General features: G+C 53.1%; 9 protein-coding genes across 9 annotated transcripts; 4 read left to right on the forward strand and 5 right to left on the reverse strand.

Annotated features, from left to right (window-relative positions):
- Window positions 1-990: 990 nt before the first annotated feature.
- On the reverse strand, window positions 991-1920 carry N0V89_002263 (uncharacterized protein; the record flags this gene model as incomplete). The annotated part of the gene is made up of 1 exon (XM_056211073.1): window positions 991-1920. One exon carries the CDS (start codon window positions 1918-1920, stop codon window positions 991-993), a length of 930 nt encoding a protein of 309 aa, XP_056074546.1.
- A 632-nt stretch (window positions 1921-2552) lies between these two features.
- On the forward strand, window positions 2553-3718 carry SCS2 (phosphatidylinositol-binding protein scs2; the record flags this gene model as incomplete). The annotated part of the gene is made up of 6 exons (XM_056211074.1): window positions 2553-2592; window positions 2645-2715; window positions 2792-2814; window positions 2871-2929; window positions 2981-3096; window positions 3149-3718. The coding sequence occupies 6 exons, from the start codon at window positions 2553-2555 to the stop codon at window positions 3716-3718; spliced, it is 879 nt and encodes a 292-aa protein (XP_056074547.1).
- A 912-nt stretch (window positions 3719-4630) lies between these two features.
- Window positions 4631-6745, forward strand: ASN1 (asparagine synthetase; the record flags this gene model as incomplete). Its single annotated transcript, XM_056211075.1, has 9 exons — window positions 4631-4656; window positions 4739-4789; window positions 4844-4896; window positions 4947-4982; window positions 5035-5183; window positions 5240-5432; window positions 5461-5996; window positions 6046-6653; window positions 6703-6745. 9 exons carry the CDS (start codon window positions 4631-4633, stop codon window positions 6743-6745), a joined length of 1695 nt encoding a protein of 564 aa, XP_056074548.1.
- Window positions 6746-7180: 435 nt separating this feature from the next.
- Window positions 7181-8255, reverse strand: N0V89_002266 (uncharacterized protein; the record flags this gene model as incomplete). Its single annotated transcript, XM_056211076.1, has 2 exons — window positions 7181-8032; window positions 8154-8255. The coding sequence occupies 2 exons, from the start codon at window positions 8253-8255 to the stop codon at window positions 7181-7183; spliced, it is 954 nt and encodes a 317-aa protein (XP_056074549.1).
- Window positions 8256-9016: 761 nt separating this feature from the next.
- N0V89_002267 (uncharacterized protein) lies at window positions 9017-9865 on the forward strand (the record flags this gene model as incomplete). Its single annotated transcript, XM_056211077.1, has 1 exon — window positions 9017-9865. One exon carries the CDS (start codon window positions 9017-9019, stop codon window positions 9863-9865), a length of 849 nt encoding a protein of 282 aa, XP_056074550.1.
- Window positions 9866-12058: 2193 nt separating this feature from the next.
- N0V89_002268 (uncharacterized protein) lies at window positions 12059-13465 on the forward strand (the record flags this gene model as incomplete). Its single annotated transcript, XM_056211078.1, has 1 exon — window positions 12059-13465. One exon carries the CDS (start codon window positions 12059-12061, stop codon window positions 13463-13465), a length of 1407 nt encoding a protein of 468 aa, XP_056074551.1.
- A 2956-nt stretch (window positions 13466-16421) lies between these two features.
- N0V89_002269 (uncharacterized protein) lies at window positions 16422-16803 on the reverse strand (the record flags this gene model as incomplete). Its single annotated transcript, XM_056211079.1, has 2 exons — window positions 16422-16639; window positions 16800-16803. 2 exons carry the CDS (start codon window positions 16801-16803, stop codon window positions 16422-16424), a joined length of 222 nt encoding a protein of 73 aa, XP_056074552.1.
- A 549-nt stretch (window positions 16804-17352) lies between these two features.
- On the reverse strand, window positions 17353-18333 carry N0V89_002270 (uncharacterized protein; the record flags this gene model as incomplete). Its single annotated transcript, XM_056211080.1, has 2 exons — window positions 17353-17632; window positions 17726-18333. 2 exons carry the CDS (start codon window positions 18331-18333, stop codon window positions 17353-17355), a joined length of 888 nt encoding a protein of 295 aa, XP_056074553.1.
- A 451-nt stretch (window positions 18334-18784) lies between these two features.
- On the reverse strand, window positions 18785-20557 carry NMNAT2 (Nicotinamide/nicotinic acid mononucleotide adenylyltransferase 2; the record flags this gene model as incomplete). The annotated part of the gene is made up of 2 exons (XM_056211081.1): window positions 18785-20436; window positions 20485-20557. The coding sequence occupies 2 exons, from the start codon at window positions 20555-20557 to the stop codon at window positions 18785-18787; spliced, it is 1725 nt and encodes a 574-aa protein (XP_056074554.1).
- Between the last annotated feature and the right edge of the window lie 2 nt (window positions 20558-20559).

A 20559-nucleotide genomic window follows, 5' to 3' on the forward strand; every position in this document is an offset into this window, starting at 1 on the left:
CCGCCCCTGAACGAGCATCCCAATTAGCCTCCCAGAACCAGCGCCCGGATAATTGGCCAGGCATCATCTATACGCTGTTCCGCAAAGACTGCGAATCGCTCGCCGCTCGCCTACGCAACGACGGCATAGGCGCAAGACCCTACCATGCAGGTTTGCCTCACACGGAACGCGCCGACGCTCTCGCAGGCTGGGTTGATAACAAGGAGGGCTATGATGTTGTAGTCGCAACGACTGCGTTTGGCATGGGCATCGACAAGGAAAACGTGCGCTTCGTGGTCCACTGGCAGATCCCCAAATCTTTCGAAGGATTCTACCAGGAAGCTGGACGCGCTGGACGAGACGGTAAAGCCTCCGCCTGTATATTGTATTACAGTCGTGAGGATCGAGATCGCGCTTTGACTATGTTGGCTCGCGATCAACAGCGACAGCCTCAGAAGGGAAGTGGTGTGAATGCGCAGCAAGCGCAGTTGAGGCATCGGTTCAAGAGTATGCAGGCGTTAGTTGATTACTGTGAGGGTACGATGAAATGCCGACATAAAGTGATCGCGAAGTACTTTGCCGATGATGGAGAGACGTCGTGCGGGATGGCTTGCGATTGGTGCAGGGACGCGAAGGGTTTGGTGAGGAGGAAAGAGGTAGGGCTAGCGAGTGAGGAGTGGGTTGGCACGCAGAGGGAATTGGGTCGATACGATGTTGATGAGTACGAGTGAACGGAAGCATTGCCGTGTATTTGGAGTTCTGGCCCACGACGAAGGGAAGCCAGCGGATATCGTTCTCATCATGAATTCGTCGATATGAAGAGCAAAGAGCTTCACAACTCCTTGAAGCTGTTATCTACCGCACTATGCTAAATGCATGCAGCACAAGATGTTTATATGCTTTTGTAAATCGTGAACTCGTGTACCCATCGCCATCATGCCATCGTCGTCGCGCAACTCATTTCTCACCGTAAACTCCCATTAAACTCCAACTTCAACGTGCCTCATCCATCTATTTGACGATGAGGGCAGCGCTAGGAATCATGCCCGCCTCCTTCAACGTCATGCCAAAGTCCGTCCTCTCGAAGATCCTCTTGGGGAAGGTTGTCGAGAACGAGTTGACAGAGAGACCCTGCTCTTCCAATGAGTGTGCGACCTCAAAAAGCGTTGTCTCGACGGGGAACGACTTCATGACTCGACCGGTAGGTGTCTGCAGCGCAAGACGACTCTCGGTATAGGCCGACGCAGGCTTCGACGTTGTAGGACCAGACGATGTCGGCGCAGCGGGTTCAGCAACCGGCGGAGGAGCCGCTCTACCCTCTCGCGCCGCCTTCTCCACTTCCGCCTTGCGCTTCCGTTCCTGCTTGTCCGCTTCCAATTTCTCCAGCACGCGCCTACGCGCTGCTGCATCCTCCTCCTTCTCGCGCTTCTTCTTCTGGGCCTCCTTCAATTGCTCTTTCTTTGCAAGGTCCTCCTTTATATCCTGGCTCTCCTTCGTTGCCTTCATGCGAATCTGTTCATTCTTCTTCCGATCAATCTTGTCCTGGTCTGCCTGGCCCGCGCGCTTCGCAGCAAGCTTCTGCCGCAGGTCCTCGAGCTTCTGCTTCTTCTCTTCCTCGGTGAGTGGTTTGATTTCCTCGGTCGACTCGGAGAAATTGTCGTGGCCGGACTTGGTGGCGTGGAACTCGGCTTGCGCGGTGGAGCGGAAGCGCTTGCCGCAGTCGTCGCAGACGAGTGAGCGGGCTTCCTCACCCTCTTTGGGGTCGGCGGGCGGTTCGTCGGCGGCGGAGGCCTGCGCAGCTTGTAGCTCGTCGATGGGCGTGTCCTGGTTTTTCTCTAGCCAGTCGATGGCGTCTTGCAGGCTGCCGGTTGCTTTGGAGGCGAGGGAGGCACGCTCCTTGTCGAAGCCCATGTCGAGCAGCTGGTCAAGGTCTGAAGGCATTGTGATGGGCGTGTGGATGAGAGTTTGTGTTCTGAGTTTTGTAGACGGTGTAGACTTGTGGATCTATATCCGAAGTCTTGTGGCTAAGGCGACTGGGTTGTTGTTGAGACGCTGCGTTTATAGGATCCACGGTACAAGCGCAGACGTTGGGTGTTATATTTGGAGGGGAGGCAGCAGCGGGGTTATAATCCGTACTTTTGCTGAGAGCGCGACAGGTGGTGAGAGTTTAGTTGCCCGTGCAGACTACAGAGGTCAAAGGAAAGCAAATGTCCTAGCGTAATGAGAAAGAAAGGCAGGGTATAAGCAAGCTATGGTGCGATGGAAGCTGGAGCTATTGGATCGTAGGTCCAGAAGTGGCGCTAAGCCCTCGCATCGTCATTGTGCACAGGCCGTAACAGCCGAAGAGGAAACCCCCCGGCTACGTACACTGTTCGCACCCACGCTCACAGCTTAACGCTTTCACCCACCCCGCGCAAACCTCCATATCACTCCCTCGACTTGCCCTCGAAAACACTCGAAGGTATCGCGACCACAACATCCCTACCGTCTGCTCCCGAGCTGTCGCACACGCTTGTTGACATTCACCTGTTGATTACCAACCCAACCGCGCACACTGCACTCGTGCCCAAACCATGTCTGTCGAACTCGACCCGCCGGAGCTGGGCTTCAAGCGTTAGTTCGCGCTACACCATCGTTTAGCTTAAGGAAGCTGAATCCAGTACAGGTCCCTTCCAACAGGAGGTCACGCAGACGCTCAAGCTGAGGAACAACCACTCGGACCCGGTGGCATTCAAGGTGAGCATTCATACAATCTCTATGGATAACGTGAACCCCGAACATATGCGCTACGAACATTGGTTAACGCACGCAGGTCAAAACTACCGCTCCCAAGCAGTACGCGCCGCCTCTCCATGCCGTGGCCCCCACCTCGCTGATACTGAATACTATAGATACTGCGTGCGACCAAACTCTGGCCGTATTGAGCCAGGCGACCATGTCGAAGTGTCAAGTACGCTATGGTCCTTATGTGTCTTTATGTAGCCACTGACGTATGTCGCAGTCCTCCTCCAGGCAATGAAGGAAGACCCGCCACCAGATGCGAAGTGCCGCGACAAGTTTCTCGTGCAGTCGGTTCTTGTTACTGCAGATAAGGAGTTCACTAACGTTGCCTCCCTTGTAAGTCAACCCCTAGGGTATAATGGATGGATCGCGACTGATATGGAGATAGTGGTCAAACATCGAACAGACAGCCAAGTCCTCAATCCAAGAGAAAAAGATCAGGGTCATCTTCCTCCCTGCCGACGGCAACATTTCGACACCCCAGACCAACGGCGCCGCCTCCCACCGCGAGTCCTTGCTTTCGTCGCCCTCACCCGAGGCTGTCACGCCCCAGCGAGGTTCCACCGAGCAGCCCGTTGGATCCGTTTCGCGCCCAGAATCTCGTCCCGCGGAGAGCAAGAATCTGGGAGAGGCTCGCGAATCGGCTTACAACCCAGCCACTTCTTCTGGTGTAGCGGCTACCGTCAGTGCGGCCGCAGCGGGTGTAGCAAATGCTATCCCTACCACTTCCGAAGAACTTCAAGCCCAGCTCGCCGATGCGAAAGCCACGATCTCGAATCTAAGGCAACAGCTCGAGACATCTACGGGCCTGCGCCAGCGCAAGACCGAGCCCACGCGAGACTCCAAGGAACAGTTGCAAACTGCTGTGAGCACCCAGCAAGCGCCTGGCGGCGTACCCATCCACATTGCGGCCCTCCTGGCCCTGTTCAGCTTTCTTCTCGCGTATTTCTTGTTCTGATCTTGCTTCCCCGCAACATCCCATGTCGATCTAGGCGAGCTCGCTGGGATATGGCAATGGCTCCGATAGCGGACAGAAAGAGGGTCGCAGAAGACCGCAGCATACTGTCTCGATAACGGTCATGAAAGCAACCTGAAGGTACGTGATGAGATGGAAGGCGAAGTGGAGGAGACGTTGTCCTAATTCCCCGCCCTGGCGCTTTTACATATTCCCGTGGAGGCTGGCAGTTGTCTTCTTTGGGCATATACCTGTACCCGGAGAAGAGACGTGGAAGGGGTGGCTGTGGACGGATTCGATTGGCATAATTCACGACTATGGGCCCTACCTGTATCAACACACTCCGTAATACGATTCTTGCAGAAGCTTTTTGGATCCCACAGTTGATGCGCCCTATGGTATGCGGATAAGGCATCAAAGAGTGACTCGGACTATTCACCACGCCCTATGCGCCTGTGCTGTTTCATCATTGGTAGGAGATGAAGATACGCGATATCGCTTTACGCATGCTCTTAGTCACGCGGGCAGGCCAATGGAGGGGCTTGCGATGCAGACGACAATTTTTGTGGGGTTGACGAAGACAACATCGTCATTGGAGCGCACAGCTTGCAGCCACGCCCTCCGCAGCGTCAGTGGATGCTTTCCCCATGCCATGGCTGCCGCGCTTTACCGACGCGAAAAGGTTTTAGCTATCTGCGCTGCGCTGATAGCGTTCGAGAACACTTGACCAGTGGCGTCCAACGTCGTGTGCCCCACCAAAAGCGCGTGCCGACGCCGACGAACGGGCGCGCGGTTTGGTTGACTCAGTCGAATTTCTTTGAGCCCAGCATCACATTGAATCACCCCTCTACATAAACGACCCACCCCTTCCTGCCTTCTTTCCTTCCTTCCTTGACTGACCGGAAACGAAGCAAGATGTGTGGTATTTTTGCGTGCTACAGGTATGTCCAGACACCTTTTGCCCCTCGGGTGCCCCTCCGACGTCGCTGCTGTTGTGTTGATAAGTGACTAACGCAAGAATAGGCACCCCGATGTGCAGCAATTCAAGCCCACGGCCCTGAAGATGGGCAAGGCGTGAGTTCGCCACCGGTTTTTTGCTGTGCGTGGCCATTGACACATTTGCGACAGCATAAGGCACAGAGGGCCTGATTGGAGCGGCAACTGGATTGCGAACGATACGAGTATGCTACGGAAAACAGTGCACCTGAAATGGAGAACTGACATTGTGTAGTTCTCGTCCACGAGCGCCTGAGTATCGTCGGTGTTGGTAGGCGAAGTCACACGAGCACACCAGAGGCGGAAGGCTTACACTGGCACAGACACGGGCGCGCAGCCACTGGTCAACGATGAGAAGACAGTCTCCCTCGCTGTCAACGGCGAAATATACAACCACCGTATCCTCCGCAAAGGCCTCAAGAACCCGTACAACTTCAAGACACACTCTGACTGCGAGGTCATCATTCCGTTGGTAAGAACGTCTACATCCACATTTGGCACGCAAGCGGGAAACCTGACTGGGAACAGTACCTAGAACATGGTGTCGATGCTCCCAAGAAGCTTGATGGCATGTTCTCCTGGATCCTGCACGACAAGGTCCAGGACCGAGTCATCGCTGCGCGAGACCCCATCGGTGTCACCACCTTCTACATGGGCCGTTCAAGTCAGACGCCCGGCGCCGTCTTCTTCGCTTCTGAATTGAAGTGCTTGCACCCCGTCTGTGACAACATCATTTCGTTCCCCCCCAGGCCATGTCTACGATTCGAACACGGACAAGCTCACACGTTACTACAACCCGAAGTGGCTCGTCGAGCCCGACAACATCCCCACAAAGCCCGTAGATTACAAGGAGCTGCGAGCAGCACTAGAAACCTCGGTGCGCAAGCGGTTGATGGCCGAGGTGCCATACGGTGTGCTCCTGTCTGGTGGTCTGGACTCCAGTCTCGTGGCCTCGATTGCCCAGCGCGAAACCCAGCGCCTCAACGAGGCCGCACGGAAACGTGCCGCGGAACAGAAAGAAAAGAACGGCAAGCTCAACGGGTACGCCATCGACGGCCATGCTCCCGGTGGCCTGGTCGGCATCGACGATACCAACGAGCTCGCAACCGTGCAGATGCTCCCCGAACTCAACTCCTTCTCCATTGGTCTTCCTGGGTCTCCTGACGGCGTTGCTGCGCAAGAAGTAGCAGACTTCCTCGGCACGCGACACCACACCTTCACCTTCACGCTCGAAGAAGGTCTCGACGCCCTCTCAGACGTCATCTTCCACCTTGAGACGTTTGATGTAACTACCATCCGCGCCTCCACCCCCCATGTTCCTGCTTTCTCGCAAGATCAAAGCCATGGGCGTCAAGATGGTGCTTTCCGGCGAGGGCTCAGACGAGATCTTCGGCGGATATTTGTACTTCCACAACGCGCCCGACAAGGCCGCTCTCCATGGCGAAACCATCCGCCGCATTGAGAACCTGCATCTCGCTGATTGCTTGAGGGCTAACAAGAGCACGTCTGCGTGGGGTGTGGAAGCCCGCGTTCCGTTCCTCGACAAGCAGTTCCTCAACGTCGCCATGTCCATCGACCCCGAGGAGAAGATGATCAAGAAACCTGAGCGCATAGAGAAGTACATTCTCCGCAAGGCGTTTGACACCACCGACGAGCCTGAGACACCCGCCTACCTGCCCGATAAGATCCTTTGGAGACAAAAGGAGCAGTTCTCCGACGGTGTAGGCTACGGCTGGATCGATGCGCTGAAGGACGAGGCGGAGAAGAAGGTTACTGATGAGATGATGAAGAATCCCAAGCCCGAGTGGGGAAGCGATGTGCCGGATAGCAAAGAGGCGTACTGGTACAGGACCATGTTCGATGAGCATTTCCCGAGTTATTGCGCGAGTACCGTTATGCGGTGGACGCCGACGTGGAGTACACAAACGGATCCTAGTGGACGGTATGTTAATATTTCGGGCACGAGACGGGAGAGATACTAATGATTACAGTGCTATCGCCGTGCACGAGCAAAAGTATGACACCGCGCAGTAAGCGTTCTGCAGAAAGCATGCGAGCCTCGATGTCACGAGGAAGGAGACCAACAAGACGATGTAGGAGTGGGCATGGTATGGGGAGTTGAAATGGTAGAATGTCTTCTGAATCTGTGCGAATACCAGAGTTATCCGCGTCTAATAATGGCGGATTTGATTCTTGTATATGAAATGTCATTTACACGATTATGAGCCATCTAAGCACTTCAAGTGCCCTATTTACATGATTCCGTCTGAACGCTATACATCGTACATACTTACACCCAACTAGTGATAGTAATGATAACTTCCGCGTAAAACGCTGGGTATCAAAGACCTTAGAGAAGACCGTGTTCCATAACGCCGGAAAACACTTTTGTTGCCCATCTAGCTTGTAATGATAGCGCCGTTCTATACGTTCTGGCATATACAAGGTGGCGGTCATCGTCCCGCGTGGTTACGCTTCCACTGCAGAAGAGTGCTCGCCGATGCCAAATACACGGAATTGGATGAAGATGATGACATCTTCGACAATCGTACCAAGGGAGCCGATCAACCACGGCAGATTCGTGAGGAAATAGTCCTTCTCGATGGAATGGAACAGAATGCCCGCGCCGTAGGTCGCATTGCCCAACAGCGACAGGATGAAGAATAGCAGCGAAAGTCCCTCACACGAGCGGTCCTTCTGGTTTTTGACAATCTGCGGGATGCGCGCTCCTAGGTAGCATATCGCGCTGGCGTAACCCAGGATCGAGGCACCCAGAGGTGTCTCCGGGTCCGAGGAGGAGCCATCGTTCTCGGGTGTAGGAACCCAGACACCTGTCCGCCATGCGATTGCCCATCCCGCTGCACCGACAGCGCACACACCGAAGATACTCAGGGTGTTTTTGAGCCATGCGGATTGGGATGCCTCCTCGTCCTCCTCCACCAAACTCGGCAAACTACTCGCCCTCCTCCTCCTCTCCCTCGCACTCGCCGCACTGCTCCTCCTTCTCGTATGGCTCCCTGGCAGTCCGACATTTGAACTATCCCTGCGTCCAAGGAGCGGCTGCTCAACGCTGTCTTCGCTCCGGGTGGACGCCTTGCGGGCAGCTTTGCGGGCGTTCTTGGCGTTGTAGTAGACGCATTGGGTGATGAGGATCAGGTCTGCGAAGCAAAAGTAGACTGCGAGGGCGATGACGGTGGGGACGAGCTGGGCCCAGAGGGCGCCGGCGAGGTTGGTAACGTCGCCGATGAACCAGACGGTGAGGAAGGCGAGGGAGATGCCGTCGGCGGAGGATTGGCGGTAATTTTCGATGAGTTGGGGGACCTGTGCTCTTCATCAGTCACTGATTCTTGGAACTGCGTGGTAGGTAGTGGCGATGCCGTGCCGAGTCGGATGATTCGCATCTACATGCAGGTACGCGGGATAATTTTAGGATATTACTCACCAACAAGAAGATCCATGATGCGAGCGAGATGCTGCCGAAGACACCCGACAGCGCCTCGTGGGTGGTCAGGTGCTGGCCGTGGCCAGCGATGGTCACGTTCATGGTACTGTGCAGGTGTGCGGTGCCCCCAGGTACCTGCACCAATTGATGGTTGATTGGAGAGGTGTGGGGATTGATGTCCAGGGCCGTCGTGTTCACGCAGCCAGGCGTTTAAAAAAGCTGGAGACGGGGTACGAGGCACTGTGTATGACGCAGCCTGGTCGGTGGGCTCCGGGCGGATTGGCGAGTAGGCGGCAGGCAGTGTGAAAGCAACGCCAGGGTCTGGTGGAGCCGCTGCGTTGTCTGGCCAGGGGAACGAAAGAACGCACACGACACAAGGCACGCATTCACGCATTCACGCACTCAGGCACTCACGCACACCTGAAGTCTCTGCGCGCCTCGCTCTGCCGCGTCGCGCTGTTGGGGGTCTAGAATGCACTGAAACGGGCGGCCGACTCTTCTGCTGGGCCGCCTGCAGTTGTAGCGCACGCGCCTAAATTTGGCGTCAATCCCTTGTCTTTTTCTCCCCCCCATGCCCTTCGAGTGCGACGCAGGCCCACACACGACCTTCGCCTCTCTGGGCTCCTTCTGTCAGCTCCCGGTCGTGCCGCCTGCTTTGCTCGCTCCATCCCGCACCTTCGTCCCTCATTTGCAACCACTTCTGAACCATCGTTTTGCCCACCTTCACCACGGCCAGCCGATACGCCGGGCCATACTACTCGTTTAATCAATACACCCCCGTGAAACACCCGCTTTAGGCGTATACATAGCCTCCCTTCGCTCCACCCGCTCACCCACTCTTTCGTTTCCTTCCTCTGCCAAACATGCTAAGCACGATGCGGTCGTCGTGGCTTCTGTTCGCGCTGCTGGCTCTCGTCGCCCTGTCGACCGCCTTCAGCGTCGAGGACGCCCTCAACGTCGACGGCATCAACGCCTACCTCCACCACGGCGAGAAGCGCCAGGCACAGGGCACCGGCGCCTCGTCTTCTGCCGCACCCTCCACGACTGAGGAGCCATCATCCACAGAGGACGCGCCGTCGTCGACAGCAGCAGCGCCCTCGTCCACCGCCACACCCACTTCTCCAGCAGCGGACCCTTCGTCGTCCGAAGAGGCTCCATCGTCTTCCGATGCGGCCCCAACGTCGCAGACCGAGCGCTCATCGGCCGCAGCTGCCACCACAACCGACGCGCCTGCTGCTTCCAAGTCGTCTGCAAAGGTCACCACCCCCAGCTTCACGACCAAAGTCCTTGTATCCACAGAAGTCGCGCCGACTACCACCGTCATTACCTTCGTTAGCAACGGACAGACTGCAGTACAGACAAGCGTTGGATCAAGGACCGTTGAACACACCACCGGCACCACTGTCGAGTCGTCACTGCCAACAACGGGAGCCAGTAGTAGTGGCGGCGGCGGCCTCAGCTCCACCAACAAGTCCATTATCGGCGGTGTTGTGGGTGGCGTCGGTGGCGCCATCCTTCTCGGTGGTATTGCTATCGTATGCTGGCGCATGTGGGGAAAGAAGAAGCGTGTCACCGAAGACGACGCAGACCTGATGGCCGGCACAGGCTCCGCCCTTGGCGACAAACCGCACAGCAACGCAAGCCCTTTCCAGTCCAACCTCGAGCAGTACCACAACCCTGGTGGCCGACCAAACGCGGCTGCCAATTTTTAGTGGGACGATTGGTCGCAGAATGTGTACATACACAGTCGCTATCCTCGGACGACTGTTTGACGACTTAGACGACCCTTTTCGAGATTGGCGCGAGCGCGACTGTCCTGTACTCGTACATAGGCTATGCTCTGTATCGTGGGATGTCTACTACTTGTACTGCAGGATGGGCTGGCTCAGTCATAGTTTTGTGATATCTTTTGCATTGCAGGAGTAGGTGCTATCTTTTACTCTCTACTGATTTTCCTTTGATCTCCGGCATCAGCATGGCATGCCAGGGAGAACGGTGTTAGAATGGGGCTTGCACTAGCAGTTATATATCCTATGTAATGGGACGACGTTGTTCATGTCATTCCTTTGCTGGACAAATTGAGATGGATGGATGGATGTTATAAGATCAAAAGTAATTCAGTCGTGTAAAATCATCAAAGTCGTGCTCTTGTGGATGACTCCTGAGCGCCTGTATGGGTCCAGATACCTCCCAGACTACATCCCCTAACAGTACCAAAGGACTCCCTATAATACCCAAGAATACTTCGCCGTCATGCCAGATGCAGGAACATGCCCACCACCTCATTCACACCAAGACCAAATACGATGGTGGCGCAGCGCACACCATCTCCGGACCTTGCGGTGGCACGGCTACAATGTCTCTGTTGAGTGGAGTCGCTTCTCGGATGACGTTCTGCCACGGAGCAACGGGCACCGTCACCCTCATGTTTCAGCACCGTTTCAACGCGCCTAAGCGACAGCACGTCGAGTAACATTCATGTGAGCTTCGACGCGACAAAACAATATGCGCGTCAAGGCGCTGTCCTGTAGATCATGCGGTTCGCAACCATATGAACGTCGCTAAGCGCACTGAGGATGTGGTTCCGACCTCCTCCACCTTGACCTCTGCTATCCTGCGCTGGACGCCTACCTTCATCATCACCATAATTCTTATCGATCAATCGCGACACAACCATGCTTCCACCTTCGCTGTGGACGCTCGTCGCTTTCGCGCTCCCCACCCTCACCTATTCTTCGCCATCCCCACCCTACCTGGTCGGCGATGACTTCACACACCTAATCCCTCGGCACACGCTTTTCTTCCGCCAGTCCACAAACCTGCAATCCTTTACTAGCGCTTTGGGCGGCTTTTCCGCGTCCCCAATCGAAAACTCTGGAGACTCAAAGAGACCGTTCAAGGTCGATGGGGATACGTTTCCCGACTTTGATACTGCGAGTCAGAGGAGCTGCGATAATCAATTTCAGAGCTGTAGTAAGGCGGCGAACGAGAAGGGGAATAAAGGCGACCTCACTGTTAGCCAGTGTGATACGCAGAAAGGTAAATTACATGTGGGAGAGGGACGGGAGGACGGAGCTGAGGGGCTGACAAGAGAACAGGACAGTGTACGGATGCGCAGAAGATCGCGACGGTGAAGGACTTTCAGACCGGGGTTGCGAGCACGAATATTGGACCTGATCCAGACTTCCCGGATTTTGATCTCATTTGTGATGCGTAGGTTGCAGGAAAGGGAGACCGAGGAAGAAACAAATAGTGGGTGATCACGGAAGAGCTCTATCTGCGAGAGGAAGGCAAAGTGCGCCTCAGCTGGTGGAACTGTACTGGCCTATTGTGACAAGAGAAGTCACACCGCAGGAGCCTGTGAGATTGAGGAGCCAGATGACACGCCTCAGATCCGACGTTAGCGGCACTCAGAGGTACAGAGAGACCTAAGGTTACGAAGGCCAGACGGGGGAACGGAAGGGTCCAGTGAACCGTTCGAGATGTTGAAGGGCTTCCAGCTTCGGGACGATGATCAGAGTCGCCTGCTACCGAAAGGTGAGAGTGGAACAGAGATACACGAGAAAGAATGATCACACTGCATGCTCAGAGTGCAGTGTGTGTTGTTCAAGACTAGCGCCATGGCCAGTGCTCAATTGAGTAATTGCAATCGTGACCCTTCTACCTCCACCACTCCTACATCACAATCCCGACATCGAAAAGCATCTGTCACAGGGTATCTTTCTCGCTTCCTCTGGCTCAGGCGTCTGTATTCATTTGTTGATATATGGTATACGTGAAGTCCGGGGCATTAAATGACGCGTTTTGTACGTGTTCAAGCCATACGACAATGAAGCTCAATGCTTGAAACCCCCTTTCCGCTCGTTCAAACCATTAGCTGATTGTAAACTCCGGATCTTGCAACTATGTCTCCCGCGAATAGCTTCTTCCCGCTGTTCCTGACGAAGAAGGGCCCAACCGTCAGGGCAATGCAAGAGGTGCTCCAGCGCATTGGAGAAGCTACAACAGGCACCAAAGACGTGGTGCAAAACCGTCTCCTCGCCAAGGCTTTGTGCAACAAGATGCCATGTTCAATCTTACGCGACGGCAGGGATAAGAAACCTAGGATCTTGTCCATCGACATGGGAATCAAAAATCTTGCCTATTGCGTGGCAGATGTCGAGAAGCCTACACCCACCCGTGACAGCACGCACATGAATATCCGCACCTGGTGTCGGCTAGATCTCAGTGAAGCATTTCGGGACTACTCGCTGGGTGGGGATCAGAAGAGTCTTGCGAAAGAAGCAGCTTTGGAAGGTCGGGAAGATGAGGACCTTTATACGCCGCAAAGCTTATCGCGAATGGCGTATTGGTTTTTGCGCAAGATCTTGTCTGACTGGAGTCCCGATATCATTCTCATTGAGCGACAAAGGTGGCGTAGCTCGGGGAGCCCTACGATACAGCAATGGACGGTACGAGTTAACACGCTGGAGGCCACTATGTGGGCGGTGATGGAGACGTTGAAGAGCGAACGCATGAAGTTCTTGGAATGGCAGATGTATGCTGTAGACCCCAAGCGCGTGGGACACTTCTGGCTCAATGGTGTGACGCCGGCAGCGGAGCCGAAGTCTGCGCGAGCGAGTAAGAAGAAGGCCTCGAAGTCTTCCACCAAATCTGAGGAGGATGAAGAAGATATTGGGAAATCCGAAGATGAAGAAGCAGGAAGCACCAAGAAGCTCACCCGCGGAAAAGCGGAGAAGAAAGCAAAGATCCAGCTTCTACGCTCCTGGCTCGACTCAGACAACCCATCCACCACGTTGTCCGCTAGCAGCAACCTCGCAAATTCCGAAAACGCCTATCCCAACATATCCTTCACATTCTCCCACAAGGAACGGATGGCGTCCCCAACAGGCTACGGCGCTGACGCCACGCGACAAGCTCTGCTCTACGCAACCGACAAACCTTTTGAAAGGGCGAGAAGAACCGCATACTACAAGGCTTACGTGAGCAAGGTAGACGACATAACTGATTGCTTCCTGCAAGCCGCGGCGTGGGTCGCTTGGGGAGAGAATCTGAGGAATCTAAGACCGGAGGTGAATGAGTTGAAGGCGCAGGTTGAGGGAAAGCTTGGGCGGAAGATGAATGTGCCCTGGCATTTGGCGGATGCTGTGAAGGAGCTGCAGGAAAAGGGTCCAGAGACGAATGGGCCAGACGGGGAGGTCGTGAAGAAAACATCAAACGCTAGAAAGACAAAGATGTTGAAGACCAAAGGGGCAGCGTCGATGGCGACGCTGAACAAACAGACAAAGGCCAAGAACAAAGCCAATCGATGATCCAGCAAAGCATGAAAACCACAGAATGTGCATCCAGGTCGGCGTAGTCTTACACAGCGGCTGAGCTTCGCAATAGCCTGATTCCGGTAGCTCCTTTGCCATGCCTGAACAAGGTCACTCGATGATAAGGATGATTCTATCCTGTAGATTGCTTTCATCATCATCATCATCCCAGGATAATAGTGTGATTGTCGGAAAGGCAGTAGAGTTCTTGTTGTAGATCGGCAACGTCTCATGCCATTCACGCAGTCGCGATGTTTTCCGCCACTATCCTTGTCACCAATTCCTACCAACGCCTCCAACGCAACGAGCTGCGCAGTCCAGCTTCAAACACAGATCCCTTGTGGCCACTGAGCACGCGCAACATTGACACTAAGTCACGCTCAATGCACGCCATATCGCGCTGGCCAACGGTTTTAGTAGATTCTCCACGGCTCACCAAACACGGCGATGAACCTGGTCCAATATTGGAAACGCCCGCAGACCACTCTACGTATGTTGTCGAGGTTTCCACTTGGAGGCCCCGTTGTGAAGAAGCAAGATGGTGGCATTAAAAAGTGTATTTCTACGTTTGCTAGTCCAAGAATAATGGATGCAGAGGTACGCTGTTTCTTCGAATACGATGAAGAGGATCATTGTCACCAAGAGGTGGATCACATGTCGCCACACTGAGATCGTTCGTGAGCGTTTTCGTCGCGTAGCGGTGTCCACGCCCATTCCTGGATCTCCAAAAAGGCGCGACTCTCGAATCTCGAGTACCACAAAAGTCTCCACACTTGATATCGCCTTAAAGGGTTTTTCGGCACCTACAAGGCGCGCAGACATGACATTGTCGACTCTTCTTTCAGAGCCGAATTCAGAGTTGTGTGAAGAAGAAAAAGACCAGTCGTCTTCGTGTGGCATTTTATACCGATGCATCCAACTCTGGTGTGAGAGCTTTGAATAGTGGACTGAACATGGTATCGGTCATCTTCACATAGTGCTGTGAAGGGCAAGGACGCGTGAAAATGGTCCTCTACCACAAAGCTCGACTGCAATGGGTCCATAGCTTCAGCGACTCGAAACTTTAAGGATTTAAACCATATGGCTTTCAGTCCTCTTTGGCTGCAAACAACTCTCTTCACCCATGCGACAAGGGTTTCCATGTTTTGGAAGCATAAGTCCAAGCTCTCCCATGTGTTAAGGAAGTGTGGACTTCTCGCGACATGCTCCAGCACTCCATGTACGATGTGTATACGGCCTTCAGACAGCCATAGAACTTAGCGTAGCCGATTTCGGTGCTGGGAAACGCGAAGGAGGGCTTTTATGCACATCTCGCCTGACTGGCCGACGATGATTGTGGTGGGGCAGGGCTAGTGAATAATTTGATCAGTCCACGGGGTGATGATGCGCCTCAGAAATGCAGATACTGGAGCGGAAGAAGTAGCTAGGTGTGAGGAGCTGCCTGGGGATACTTGAATCTCAAAGACATGGCTTTTTGCTATCAGTAACAGGAAGAGGAGATGTCAGTGCATGCGACGACATATCCTATTCTGGACGTTTACATAAAAAGAACTTTGTCTGTTACAGTCCAAAGAGCTTGACAATTGTCGTAAATCCAAAACCTCTGCGAGAGCTCGTACTCCGAACTCGTCCGTGGCTGCAGGACTCGGTGCGCGGACCAACACTAGCTCCGCGATCCTTCCGAGACTCCAAGTTGGCACACATCTGAACACTCAAGGACACTTAGAACCTTCTATGGCTTCTCGATCATGAGTATTGCAACAAACGATTTCTGCTTCATCGATAACAACGCACCGCTTGGTCAGCTTGCGCGTAAGCGTATCCGCGCCCATGCGCTAAAGGGCAAGAATTTGGGGAAAGTCATTCCAGCTAGAGGTCATAGACGGCGACAATGCGAGACAGAAGCGGAGCGTCTACTTCAGAAGAAAGCAACGTCCCATGACAATGCTTACGGAAACTACGGAAGACTTCTTCTCCCAAAACCCTCGAAGGATAGCTTTGACCACGACCCAGCGTACATCAAGCCCAATAATTCGCCTTGGACCTACTTCTGTGGCACCGAGCTCTCCTATTTCGTAACATCGGATAATCTTACTCCATCAAGCCAGTATTTGATTCATGAATGTACGTGAGACCCACCCTATTCAATGACTCATGCAGCTCGGTTTACTAACATCAAACCCAGTCCATCACGCTTTATCACAAACACTGTACCCCATCAACTTCTGCCGCACGTCCCAAAAAACGGAGACCTCCTGGTTCATCCTCATGATGGGTAACCCGTGCGGTAATACGCAAGCCCCGCCACCTAATCCTAACATCATTCTGACGCATGAATCAAGTCTTCCATTGTGGCATGGCCATGACTAGTGCGCACATTTCCCGTCAAATCAATCAGCCCGACACCACTGTCGATTCGATTCGCCACTTCGTGGAAGCTATGCGGCTTCTTCGCTACGAACTCAGTTCCAGTACCCCGCCAACACTATCTAGTCTCACTGTCATGGTTTCACTTGCTATCCACGCTAATCTTACCGATACTTTGCATGAGAGCCGGACGCACCTTGTAGCTCTCAAGCATATCATCAATACAAAACCTGGCGGTTTCGCAGCGCTGTGTAAGAGCGAGCCGGAAATAGGCAATAAAGTTAGACGCGCGGATCTGCATCTTGCACTTTCAGCGGGGACACCTACTCTATTTGGGTCACAATTGGGACCGCTACCAGCAACGCTTCACGTGGTTCCTTTGCGCAAAGGAAAGCTTTTCATTGAAATGCCGCATCCACTGAGCAAGACAGCACAAGCTCTGCAAGCAGGTCTTAGGGATGTTTTAGCGCTGTGTAGCTATTCTGGGAGCAGGCATCTAGACGGGTTCCAGTATCAGGACCTTGTGATTTCGATTACACAACGATTAGCCGATTATGCGCCCCTCTCTGACAAGAAACCGCAGTCCTTACTGAACAAAGTTTGTCAGCTTGGTTTTCTTGCTTTCATGAGTACGATTCTTCACCATGGCGAGCAGAGGCCGGTTTGTTCTACGTTGCTGTCGGAGACGCTGAGAGTTGGACTTGATCGCTTTACAGATGAGACAGAGGAAAGAGAAGAGTTCCAAGCCTTGCAACTGTGGCTTCTCTTCGTCTATGCAATCTCGGTGGAGCAGTATGACGTATTCTGCGATGAAATGTCAAGTTTTGCGCCACGGGTTAACTTACTAATTCAAGAGCTTGAGATCCAAGGTTGGGAAGACGTTAAGAGATGTCTATGCACGTACGCATGGATTGCGGAATTTCACGATGAGGCGGGTAGTAAGCTCTGGAACAGTATAGCCTACGCATGATGGCGAGTAAATCCAAACATCACGTTTTAATAGCCAAATGACAACTAGAAAAATGAAGTAGGGGCGACATGGAATTATAGCGATGAATCAATTTGTGCTAAAGTTTTCGGGAGAAGCTGGAACCCATCCATAGCTAGCCCAACCAATTGTCGATGGGTTTGCTGGACAGCGCGCAGACCCGAGGGCTATGGTATTCGAAGCTAGTGGATGTGTACAGGAATGGGGACAGCTCTGATCCACCAACTTTGAATAGACCCATAGATCAGCGTACCGTTCCACTGTTTCCCCCGCTCTTGAGAGCCTCGATATCAACGTTGTGGCCGCTGGAGATGAGTGTATTGAGTAAATCGTGCAAAACACGCTCTTGTGTACGCTTGCCACTGGAATTTGTGATCCACAACGGGACATTTTCACTACGAAGCGTTAGCTCAGAATCCGGAGCCCTGAGTGAGCCCTGTTGATCCAGCAGCTCGATCCGCGTCCGACTCTCGCAGCGTAATGTTCAGAATCACAAGGCAAGAGGCCACGGGAACAAAGGGCGGGAGACCTACTCTCTAATCTTGCACTCGGAACAATACTTTCCATGGCTATTGGCCCCCGCAAAACCAGCTTGCAGCAAAGTTCGACTACCCTTCTCTGTCGACCTCGCAAGTAGCGCCCTGAACACTTTCACCATGATCTTCATGAGAAAGCCTTGATTGCGATCGAGCTCTGAGTAGCAGAGGCCAGGGCTCACGGTATTAACAATGACGCCTGTGGATGATAGAGGAAGGAGTCCTGCCAATTCACGGACGATGTAGATTTCCAAGAGTTTGGTCCTGGGGTACCTTGTCCTCGTCAGCATGTTTCAGAGATTTGGACGATCTTCTCTTCTCTTCAGGGGTTGAATAGAAACCAAGTAGGTAAGCAGACACACGTACGTAGCAATTGCGTCGAAATTCTGCTCTTCACTCAGAACCTCAAAAACATTCCCCTCGCCTGCGATCTTCTCTACACACAACTTGACGTTATCGCTGAACGCCTGATCACTCGATACGATTGTCAAGCGTGGCTGAATCCCAACTTTCTTCGCCGACTCCTGAAGCTTTGGCATCGCTCGAAACGCAAGCAACATCGTTGCCACCACGTTTACTTGTAGCGTTGTCTCGTGTCCCTCTACAGCCCTGTACTGACTCATGATGACGCCCGCATTACATATGAGTGCGTCCAATCTGTCTAGATTGGCTAGCCTTTTGGAAAACGCCTCCACAGAGTCCAGGGACGTAAGGTCGAGCTCCCAGACTTCGCCGGCAGCGGAGCGGCCAGTCTCGCGACGGAGGGTGGCGAGTGCAGCCTCACCTTTGGATGGAGTGCGTACGGCAAGGATGATGCGTCTCACACCCATGAGAAGGAGGTGCTTGGTGCACTCGTAGCCGAGACCGGTGTTCGCGCCCGTAACGATGTAGCATGAATCCGTGATGTTGGGTGGAGGTGTGGGCAGGTGGAGGGTGGTGTATTGGTCTCTGATCAAGGAGATAGCGCCTGGCATTTTCGATTGACTGTAACAATGATTTGAGTCTTGGTGTGTATGCAGTTGGGCTGATGGACGATAGGCTCGTCGTGATCTCAGCTGTAGGTTTCCAGTAGTGGCTGAAGTGGCTATGGTGTGAGCATCTTGGGTGCGCTCCAGTAGGGGCTTTATATAGACATGATTTGCTGTCCCCATATCAATAATGTCCATTTTCCCATGTTTCTTTTCGTCCGAGGGATGATGATTCCCCCCATCTAAGCAAGCATCACGCTCTTTCGTCCAATGAGGAGCACTGACCAATCAGAGAGATTTATCCCAAAATGGTAATAAGTGGGACTTCCGGGGACAGTTCTAAGACATTGAAGGGCTTGGGTTCTGATAAGCGATGAGGCTAGCACCATTCTTCTCACCCTTCCCGGTCGTGAACAGCTGCGAGGCCAGCCTACTGATGGCGATGTACACTAATGACTTATGCACTCTCGTATGTTGGCTCCACTTTGTCCTCCTTTCGTGTCTTGAGCTCAATGAAGTCCATGTACTCGAATGCCGTTAGATGCCAATCACACAGATCCATCATTTGCATGTCCGTCGGGAACCCTTGAGCCTTACACAGCGCCTGGAACTCGAGCGCCGTATCCTTCACCATCAGGCCACCCCCGACAGCTTGGTAGAATTGACGATTCAATTCCCATATGGCCTTCGAGAATCCAACTTCTACCGTCACATCTACATGTGTCCGATGCGATGGTCGGACATACGGTAGGATATTCGGTGCACGGACGAATTGGGCTTCGCCCAGCTGTAACACTGTGCCAGCCTCGTGAGATCCTGCGAGGAAGTCTCTAGCGTTGAGAGGAATGCCTTGAATTTGTGAAGTGTTTGCAATATCTTCACTTGTTGACGTTCTGAGGTCCGAGTGTGACAGATGTTGTGAAATAGTGCAGCCAGCTGGCAGTCGTTGTGCAATCAAACCTTCCGTCTCGGCGTCCAAAGGAAGCTGTTCAGCCAGCAGAAGGTATTCACCAGCCTTCGCTTGGCCGATGTGCTCTCCAGGCGGAGTCTGTTCTGTATGTGCAACAATCGCGGTCGATGCTTTAACTAATGGTCTCGAAACATGCCAGACGCCTAGGTTATGACTTCCAGAAAGACAGGGATCCAGACTGATGATGTTTTTTCCCGCAGAGAGTAATTGCCTGAGTTTAATCTCTTGGCCTTGCAACTTTAGCACTTGGACTGTATGCCGAAAGTCAAAAGCTAATTGGAACACATATTGTAGCTTTTTGCAGAACATGTTGTAGGCTTGAAGCGAGTGATCGAGGCTGCAATTTGAATGCTTTAGAAACGGCTGCACAGCCCATTTTCCTTCATTTCTGATGTAAAATGTATCAATGGAGGGCAGAATGCTCGGATCGCTTTTTAAGGTCTCTCCCTTCGACTGTTGTAAAGATAGCCATCTGTTCTTGACTTTCGGTAGGAGTCCGGACAAATCACCCTTGCGTACAGAGGTCGAGTCCAGCGGGGCGGTAGTATCTTCACTGAAGATGATTCTCGGGTTCCGGCGAAGGGAATCGTATGAAGTCATCTCATTGAAAAAGTCCAAACTGCCCGGTCTCAGCACGCAAATGCATGACCATCTAGCCACAAACGAGAATGCAAACATCGCATTATCCCCACCAAAAGTATATACTATGTGGATGGGCTTAGTAGTCTTAATGTGATGTTTGACCATTTTATCGATGTGGCTCACGATTGTAGTAAACCCAACGGATCCAGAAGCGTAGATCGCTGCCCATCGGTCGACCATGAGCCAATCGTTGTCTTCCACAGCAATCTCGCATAACTCTAAACGTTGGACCGCAGATAGTGAGCCGGACTGGATCTTCGATGAGACGTATTGATCGTGGTCTGGACAGATGTAACCGCCCAAGACGGTCATACCACGCGATTCAAGTTCCATTTTGGCAGTTTCAAGTAGCTGCACGTGTCCTTTGTGGATTGGACAAAACGCGCCCGTTGTGACGAGGACGGCCAGCCCGTCGGTATCCTCTGGGATTTGAGCGAGGCGCGTTTGTATCTTATCGATAGGGCCAGTCCACCATCTTGGATCGAAATTGTAATCTTCTGAACAAACGTTAGGATGATTTGCTACAGTTTGAAAACAGAACTCACCTGCAAATGCAGGGGTTGCAATTCCATTGGTAATGGTAAGACTATTGTCGTCATCATCAAGGCTGATCATCATGG

This window comes from Didymosphaeria variabile, assembly GCF_027946475.1.
Source record: "Didymosphaeria variabile strain IMI 356815 chromosome Unknown scaffold_2, whole genome shotgun sequence".
NCBI classification, from domain to species: domain Eukaryota; kingdom Fungi; phylum Ascomycota; class Dothideomycetes; order Pleosporales; family Didymosphaeriaceae; genus Didymosphaeria; species Didymosphaeria variabile.